The sequence below is a fragment of the Dreissena polymorpha genome, chromosome 13, assembly GCF_020536995.1.
Source record: "Dreissena polymorpha isolate Duluth1 chromosome 13, UMN_Dpol_1.0, whole genome shotgun sequence".
NCBI classification, from domain to species: Eukaryota; Metazoa; Mollusca; class Bivalvia; order Myida; family Dreissenidae; genus Dreissena; species Dreissena polymorpha.
This window is the reverse complement of record NC_068367.1, coordinates 2,880,223-2,890,584: the sequence shown is the minus strand read 5'-3', so window position 1 is coordinate 2,890,584 and position 10,362 is coordinate 2,880,223. Positions and strand designations below refer to the sequence as shown.

At 32.1% G+C, this 10,362-nt stretch overlaps 1 protein-coding gene across 1 annotated transcript in view; it reads right to left on the bottom strand.

Moving 5' to 3' along the window:
- The window catches only part of LOC127855876 (uncharacterized), a 12,751-nt gene extending 7,593 nt beyond the window's left edge, over positions 1-5,158 (bottom strand). Inside the window, exons 1-4 of the mRNA XM_052391769.1 lie at positions 5,008-5,158; positions 3,979-4,075; positions 2,291-2,406; positions 1,870-1,905 (exon numbers count right to left, since the gene is read on the bottom strand). Coding sequence (XP_052247729.1) covers positions 1,870-1,905; positions 2,291-2,406; positions 3,979-4,075; positions 5,008-5,089 — 331 coding nt within the window. The 5' untranslated portion in view covers positions 5,090-5,158. The remainder of the gene's footprint in view (positions 1-1,869; positions 1,906-2,290; positions 2,407-3,978; positions 4,076-5,007) is intronic.
- Positions 5,159-10,362: the final 5,204 nt, after the last annotated feature.

Here is a 10,362-nt window from a genome sequence, read left to right as displayed (position 1 = left end):
AAAAAACAAATGAAATTTATTAGGAATTACTTTCACAAATAATGAAAAGGATACAGTTCTTAAAAACATACTACCTAAATTACAGAATTTTAAAAAACTGCTTAAAATCATGGCATCACCGTAAACGTACACTTATCGGAAAAACACAGTATTGAAAACATTAGCACTTCCTAAATTAATTTATGTATTAACAGTTCTCCCAAATCCACCAAATGATGTTATTAACGATATAAAATCAGCAATATTTAATTTCATATGGGACGGTAAGCCTGATAAAATAAAACGAACTCAGTTAATTCAATCTGTAGAAAATGGAGGTATCCAATTAACGAACATTGGCTCATTCTTGAATGCAATCAAATGCAGCTGGGTTAAAAGATACCTAGATAATACCAATACGAGTAAATGGAAATTATTCTACCAGAAAATCCTAAAAAAATATGGTGACTCCTTACTCTTTGAATGTAACATCAGCAATACTATTTTACATGAAATTGCAAACGAAAACATATTTCTGTCTGATGTTCTATCAGCATGGAGTGATGTCACTCATAACCTAGAAACCCAAACCAGCAGTAAAACTATTTTATGGAACAATCACGACATAACTTCAAACAATAAGACGTTTTTCTATAAAGATTGGTTTGAACGAAGCATTAAATATGTCGACCAATTATATGACTACAGAATCAACGATTTCTACTCTTTTAATGATATATGCTACATATACGGAATACCTTCAAATAATTTTCTGAAGTACTACACACTAATCAAAAGCATACCCATACATATTAAATCTGAAATCAATACAAATAATACACCATGTACTCAAACAACATTCGTAGAAAACATACTAAGAAGAAAAAAACAAAACGAATAAAATATTTTACACACTACAAATTAAAAACCCTACAGAAAACTCCAAAACCCAAAATAAATGGCAAGTCCTTTTCGGAGAACATGAACCTAATTGGAAACACATATTTACCATGCCATATAAAGCAACTATTGAAAGCACACTGAGAAATTTTCAGTATAAATACATCCATAGAATTATAGCTATAAATAAATATCTCTTTAAATGCAAATTATCTAACTCAAATCTGTGTGACTTCTGCGGTGAAAACATCGAAACTATAGAACATCTTTTTGGGGAGTGCAAACACATCCAGCCTATTTGGAATCAATTAGTATCTTTTCTTGAACAACAGCAACTAAACGTTATACTATCTTTCTTAAATGTAAGTTTCGGAATTTACTCATTGAAATCAATAGACTGTAATAATATTGTGAATTTTATTCTTATATTGATGAAATATTTTATCTTTAACATGAAGTGCAAAAATCAAGTACCAAATTTTAATTGTTTTGTCCATAGTCTTAAACTAAAAATCCAGATCGAGAAAGAAATAGCCCTCAGTAATGACACATTACAATTATTTGAACAAAAATGGAATCGGATTAAATTCTCATAGTTTTTGTCCACTTATATACATTTCACTCAAACGTTAGTTTATCTTTCTAAAATATTTTTGTATATATATATTTTTTTAAATCTTATAAGATCATTGTGAATATACAACAAAACACACAAGTCCAGTATTCTTTCTTCCGACTTTATACAACTCATCATTTTTCATAACTATTCTTCTGTTGTTCTTTTCTTTTCTCTTTAAAAAAAAATATATATATATATTGGCATATCTTGTATAACATGTCTGAACTTTATTGCTTTGTACAATCACTATGCTGCATGATAATATACATGTATACATTGTATGTATTATATTGAATTAAAAAAAAATAATTGTACGGCAAATTGGGTACCACATAAAATTTCTATGTATAATAAATAATATAAAATATTACCACGAATCTTCTCTCTGTCAGAGTTACATCTTACATCTGAAATTGAAAAGTAAGAGCCCTGAATTGCTGGGAAGACATAAGTAATATTATAAAATCCGTTCAGTAAACATGTCCATACAGTGTTCTGTTCTGTTCATACAATTAAGAACTAGCTCGGTTGAGATATGATATAAATTTACATTTTATTGTAGTATTTATTTCTAAACCGTGTCCTGACTTATCGAGACTGAAACCGATCACGGAAAGCTGTGTTTTTTCCAAGACGTTACCATAATGCTTAATAGTTTGATATAAAGTGTTACATGGTGCTCTGATAGCACGGCTGTATGGCTTGACAAAACAGCCGGACAAGTTAGAATAGTCAAATACTTTCCCGCCTCATCAGAATCTTCATTCACCATGTTTAGAAATATATTATTACCATAACAGAACTGTGTGCAGTTAAGTGTCTGAAGTCGAGTGAAACAGTCGTCTCTGACATCGCTACACTGACGACATTTCCTGGCGACAACGTCACAAAACTGCGCCTCGGCGTTACTTATAAAAACATAAATATACAAATATGAACGGACACAAAAGACAGATAGGGACGAACGGTAAAATGGATTGTCGGTTAACCATTTAATGTGTATGCGCTTTGTTTGTGTTTAGTGGAATACCCAAAAACCTATAATTCTGAAATATTTTTTCGTCGATTTTTCTAAATTTCTTTATGTTACGTTTAAGTATGTATCAATTGTAACAATACATTCACATGTTCATGTGTCATATATACATATGTATCAGTCAGACAAACATCAAATATGTAATTTTAATCCAATAGAAAATAGAAAATCGCAAGGCGTGTAACATAATGCACCATATTTCCGTAATATGAATTATGGGAAGGACGGAGCTGGGGCGGTACATTAACTAGATATGTTACTCTCGTGAATGCAAAACATTTCAGAGGGGTGTTTTATTTTTCTTAACAATGTGCGCGTCATTATAAAATCCCGCCTGGACACAATTGTAGTCGATGTATGCCATGATCTTATATTCATCCTTGTTTTTCACAAAGGCTTTTACTGTGGCATTATGAAAGCAAGAAGTGTGGTTCGTGTGAACCTCAGTCATTACTTTCAAACCAACGCCTCGCATAGTTTGCATAAATTCAAAATTAGATGCAATACATTAACAAACAACATATATTTTGAAATATGAAAGCTAGAACTGTAATACCCTTGCGGAAAATACCCCCTTCATTAGATTTACTTACATATGTTTGATGTTAATACCCAACATTGTTTTCAAGATATTTTGTAAACAAAATTAAATTGAACATTAAAAAGACAATTACTCTAAATATATGGAAACTATATTTATATTTCTTTTTCACTGTTTATCCACGCAACACGATCTAGCATCCTTCTTAATTCAATATTAATATTTTAAGATATGCGACAGACCATGAATGGACTTGAAAAAAAAAGAAGGAAATTACTATAAAATATCGAAGCAATAGTTGTAGATATATGCAGTGCAGCTCTCTTGAATAAGATTGCAATATCTATTACGTTCAAAATGTATTTCCCCGTTGTTATTCTCTATCTGTTCTGACACAAATACGTGAGAACATAAAAAAGACACAATCTTTAAAAACTCTAGTAGGGCAAGAGTATAAGTTGTTTTGCAGTGCAAATCCCTATTATAAGATCTGCCTCTTAAATTTTCAAGTGGAGAACAAATGGGAGACGTGTTTTACACGCGGCACGATTATTTATGATGATTTGCATTAGTGCAATATAAGTGTACACTTTTCATTAATATATTTAATAAGCTTTTAGAATAATAGTTAAGCTGTTTCTAAATGTGATCTTGATATTTTAGAAAGAGAGGCAGATATGACACACGACTAATCCTAAAATGACGATTTACATATGTGCGGAGCTATATTTGAATCCATCGATATGTGGAAAAAGGAATTGTGGGGAAAATTTCTTGTTAAACAGCGGACAATATAGAGACGAACATACAGGCAGTTAGAATCCTACAGTCTTTAAAAGGGGGAGGGTAAGCCTAATAATAACGTGGGAAATAACTCAACATTCATAAATGCATGTTACTCACTCATTGCAAATGTCAGCATAGCACGAGAACGGATCTGAGTATACAGATGCTTCCACGATGGACATCAATACGGCGACCTTTAAACAGATTGTTGTTCCTGAAAAAGTAAGCACATATCTTAAAAACGCTAATTGTAAGTGTTTATTCAGGAAATACATTAATCAAGTACGCATTTTACGATTGATGCGTCCTTCAACACGCCATAACGATTAATCAGAGACGCAAAGATGGGCACAATAACGAAATATGTATTTTACATTACATACATACGTCGCATGGTAGCGCCTCTTTCACGCGAGAATGCTATTGCAGAAATATGCGAAATGATCTTTGCTGTACTATGTATGTGTTGCATGTACGTCGTTATTATACGTTTAAGTTATTTAGTACATTTCCATTTTTAAATAAAACTAGTTTTATTATTTTACATAAAAAAAATGCAAATAGACAGTTGTTGAAAGTCGAACGATATATAATATATATGTACATTCCTTTGAGGCGTTTCTCAGAAGAAAGCTTATTTTTGGAAATGATGAAATCGAAAACAAATGTTGAATAACGGAAACTGAAAGTAGGGTTTCTAAATATACAACTAGTTAACATTTTTCGGAAATACAGAATGTCAATCGATTGTTTTGTGCAAGCTAGAAACAAGCATATTTGCGTAAATGATACGTTTGAATCGAAAGTTGAATAACGGCAACTGAAAGTTCGCATCACTTTTGGATTTTCCTTATTTATATGAAGTAATGTCAACGCATGTGTTATTGTTTATCAGACATCGATCATCCGATCATCCCTATATTAAACCACTAGAAAATATAGTTCTCCAAATATCAGTCTTGTCAAACACGGTTTATAGACCGCAATTACTTGTCAGATAGCGTAATAATTCCATAATCTTAATTCATGTATTACCAATATAGTGAGCATATTAAGTCCATTAAAAAGTTATTAACATATGAATTTTACTATAAATTACAATTGTAAAACAATATTTACATGTACAATTATTAATATAGTACATACCACTCTTCGGAACCATTCCTGCTAGTTTAGCCACGCAGTAGTGTTTATCGTCACTATTATGAGTTTTTGTTTGTTTGTGCATATGCGTTTGTACTCGGCATACACTACCGGAAATATGTAATGATTATTAAAATAAGTACAACGCATATTTCGTGACAATCGCTATTTCAGAGATCCTTATGAAGATTTGTATCAGTGTATAAATAACCCATATATATATATATATATATACCCCAGCTGTCGCTATTATGTCATTTGACCACCTAATAGATACTTTTAGTTATCGGTGAGCGATTAGAAGTGTTATCAATTACATGTATTGTTGGTAAACAAAACAAGCGATTAATAAATTATGAATTGAAGTGCAATATGGTTGTGTTTTAATTTAAAGAATAATGAAACTCCAACAAAACATTAAGGAGAGAAATTCTGATAAAAGAACGCTAGTTATTTCTTAAACACGCGTGACTTATTGCCTGATCAAACAGGACAATACATATATCACAACAATATACTTAAAAATCGATAGGCTAGAGATGTGTGCTTCTTCATTTTTTGGCATTTCATAAAATTATTGTTATTTACAAAACATCATAATGTACATTTTAGCAGCAATTTTAAGTATGAATACGTTGGAATCCATCAAGAAAACATTATCACATCTATCAGTTCACTCTATCGACTAGGTTTCGATACAAATATTAGAATACTTTTTTTCTTTGTTTTGTTACTTCACTTGTACATGTGTATAATTATTTGATAATAATCAACATTTCACACACAGATAATCAAATTGTTCTTATATATGGAAAATGTCATTAAATTTCGTCGCTGTCGTTCTCAAACCTCGTAGCTACAAAATGCCAACTTTTCAGGAGAGAGAAAAAACCGTCTCATTTTTTTATAACGATGTTTTAGAAATTGAAATTCTGTGAAAATACCAAACAAATGAAGCTGCAAAAAACGGTATAAGCCGTAGACGCGTAAGTCATACTGATAAGTCATACTGACAGTCAGACATGGTAGCTACGATATTTTGTCACCATAGTTTTGTCATTTTTATGAGGTACGACAATTCGTCCTGATAGGAAACCTCGTAGTTTCAAATAAAAAAATAATAAAAACGTTTTTGTCAAATTTGTCCAAACGAAACGACGTACCTATAGGTGAAATGGCGTCGCTTCGACTTTTCGCCGGGAAAAAAGCCAACAATCATTCTACAACATTTCGTCACGTGGCTTTTTCAAGGGCTCTGATTGGCGTAGAGCTACGAGATATAGCACAAAACACGCGCCAGACAATATATATTCGGAAAAGACGAAAAAAATATTTTGAAAATTTTGGAGCTACGAGGTTTGAGAACGACAGCGACGTAATATTGCTTGATGCTTGTCATGCTTTTTTCATGGTCCGAATGCCTAACATCATAGTAAATGGAGTTTTAATTGGCACATATTTTAATCCAGGTAAGCTTAAAGGAATCTAAATAGTGAAGCACAATTACCTGACACGTTCTTCGTTTGTAGTTTTTTCCCGTTCCTGAAGTGAGTTCTGACCGCAGGAACTACGTTTATATCCACAAGCCAAAAGGAAACGTGCTAAGATAATAGTACAGGCTTAACTTGGTTGCAGTGGTGATACAACAAAGCACAGGGCGTACACATAAATAAATATTAAGGTGTATTGTATATGATTAAACTGAAACACTCATAACACTTGAGGAAAGTGAACGTTTAAACGACCGACTTATTATTGCGAACACATAGTTCAATTAACGGTCTTTGCTTGATTTTAAATGGGTTTCATAGCAGTCAAAATTAGCAGATTCAGATGCCGATTAAAAGCACATTGTTTCCAGCTATGCATATATATTTCTCCGGATGACTAGTAAAGTATTGATGTAGTATTGTCTTAACAATGCAACCACTAATGCATGTAAAGGGCATATAATTTTCGTTTATTTGACACATTTACTTTGCCTATTATCATTATGAATATGAACAAAAATCAGCATACGTCAATGATATATTCTGAAATGTTATATTTCTACATTACTTCAGCACAAATGCAACGGACGCTATGTTAGCTTTAAATTTATGTGTATTACATAGTGATTTTATAACAATTATGAAATATAAGAAAGATTTAACCTTAACAAAAAATGAACAGTTGTATACATTAAGAATACATAATCAGTACTCAGTTAATTCTAACAAAGATGATACTTTTGATTGGAACTATCGCAGTACTGAGCGACACGATTGCTACAATAATGATGCACCCACGTTAAATAGTGATGAACTGCAAAAACTGATCATGCTAAAATAAACATGCATACACATCTTTATTTGATTGACTTAATAAAATAAGTGTTCATCTTAACAGCCTAGTCCTTTTCAAATAAAAACTCCTTTCAAAAGCTTGGGAGTGTAATCCTGTGTACTGGCACTCTGCTGTGCACACAGACAAAATTTAACCGTATCATATGTTGGCTACAATATTGTGTGCTCCAAATAGACGAAACTTTAACATATATGATGGTCGGCTTTCATTGACCCGTATTGATCAAATGTCCCGTCAATCATATCAGGTAACACGTATAATTAGATAAATAAACGTTTAGAACAATATTTAATGAAAGAAGCACCATTATTTTGATACATATATGCAGACTTAGAGTTATTCCAAGTTTGTACAGGCGCCGGTTTCTTAGTTCTTAAATGTTCAAGAGTTTTTAACTGTTAAATGAGAATAACCCTTATATGCGTACCTGGTTATATATATTTCTTTATTAAAGGAATTTATGTTTGAGCCGACCTGTCCTCCACTATTTCAAAAAGCACCTTTCTAAGTCTCCCTATTCCACCAAATACCCAAACTCACTATATCCTCTTTCCTTTGTGGTACCGTTTTTTCCAAATTTAGATTCGTCTATTTTTACAACCCACCCTGGGCTACCTATTTGTTCGCTATATTTATCTAGTACGCACAGACAAACTTCTCTTGTAAAATTCTTCCATTCAACGAGGCTGTGCTCGGATATACCCTTATACCTAGATACACGTTTAAGAAAGTTCCCTAAAATCGCCAAAAAATTTGAATTTCTTAACCAAAAATGAAAATTAAATCGTCTGAATCCCTGCATATGCTACTTAAATCGTGGTAGACGAAAGACATTACTCAAACAAATAAAAAACACTTTTTTGATTGTGTACGTATGTAGTGTCATTCTGCATATCATTATACTGTTAAGTTACGTGAGATCACGTGAGATCACGTTATTGGTAAGATATTATAGCGTGATCAAAATAGAGTTTCATTAATAAGACGGATGTGATAGCAAGCAGGTTGGTTTTGATATCGTTTTAAGTTAATAACTTTGTTATAAAACGGAGTTTTTAATCCTACTTTTTTTACGGAGAATCCAAAAAATGTGATGCATTTTAATATATCCGATTAAATAATTTTCGTCGCGACTCTTCTTATAAGGCGCAAAATGCGCCTAAAATTGCGCGACGCGCCTAAGCAACGCAAAAATTATACGCTTTTCATTGCTTTTTAGGTAATTTCAATCGTCCCATACTGAAAGTATCAAATATCCTATGTTTATATGCGGTGAAAGCATTTTGTGTTGAAAATGTTAATGTGGTAATATATGTGGCCTGTCCGGAGACTTTTAGTCCAAACGGAGTTCATGGACGAAATTGAGTTATTTGACATTTTCAGAAACCTTAATGTATGTTGAACATATAAAAAATAAAAGATGCAATGCTGCACAATTTAAGGCGAACACGGCTGATTTATTAATAAATATTAAAACACAAAAATAAACATTGTTTTATTTATGTTCATGTCGATAAAATAAGTAAAGATTTTTTGAAATTAATATACAAATGCAGGGATAAATCAATAACATGTGTTTTTTACTTAGATACTAATACTTTACAAGAATAAGAACACAGTATTACAGGTCTCTTGATAATCATGGAAGCACCATAAATAATTAAAATTATTCAAACTATGTGTATAAAAAGAAAGTTGTCAATAGTGTTTGTGTTAGTGTAAACATTCAATAAAACAGAATAAAATCACTGTATGTGCGTACTTTTTCAATTTAATTCCGTTTTAATACATATCTTGTTTCCTGAAATAATGTATTACTCATGAGTAGCAGTTCATGACACTTAAAGAGGTCACAGATGAAGCATGTTATAGATTTACAACTTTTACAATATATAGAGCATGCATACACAACATTTCCATGGTTTAAATAAACAATTATAAACACGTCAATAATTATTTCCGTAAGGTATAGATGTTTGTACATTTGTATCGGATGTTTACAGTTCGTTCACCTAAGAAGAAGCCAATATACGTTCCGGATCGTTTGAAACCAGACCACGCTGGTCAAGGTCACCCGATACCGTTAAATGGTGGTCCGAGAAAGCGACAAACTCCAACAATGATGTTCACTATCACGGATACGCCTAACAACAAGCCAAACGCTATCAACATACTTTTCCAAACGGTTGACATGTCCGGCGACACACCTGCATTAAAAAAAAACAATGGTGCTATGAGTCATAATAAGTTCGATTACACTTATAAAACAAATTCATATGTCATGAATGCACATAACAATATTATTTTTATTTTTTATTTTTGCGTTATTGCTGCTGCGAAAAGGTAAGTTCAAAATGATTATCCTGAATCTAGGGCCAGTTCTACTAACTGAAACATATAATGAGAGGTGAAACACAACATTTAATATATTATGTAAATAAAGTACGTAACTCAACGACACAAGATTTATACAATTATAGTACAGAACCACGTCGAGAAATTGCCACATCTCATAGGCTCAGATACACTTAATGTGTAGCCATCGTTACAAAAGACATTTAACTTGAAACCAAAAGGCACCTGGGATGATTTGACATCATAGCGTCCATTCTCTGGTACGTGGGGAACCATACAATCCGAAACTGTGAGTAAATATATGTTTTATGTAAATCTTATTAAAATTCTTTAATGGGATTAAACACCACAGGTCAATTACCACATAGTACATTACAATAAATCATTACAATATATTGTTAATAACATTTTAACGCGTTTAGATTCATGTGTTTCAAAATGTTCAATACTTGATAATTGTGTGATGATATTGAACGCATACATTAAAAATGGTGCAAACGATTGTTACAGGTTTAAATAAATACATGCTATGCTGCTGTTAATGATGAGTAAGGAAGATATCCATTGTTTGTTAACAGGTTTGTTACGATGATATTAGAAGAAACTACCTAACGAAATGGTATTATATTAGGCCTTCTGTTTATGAATACCAACAAT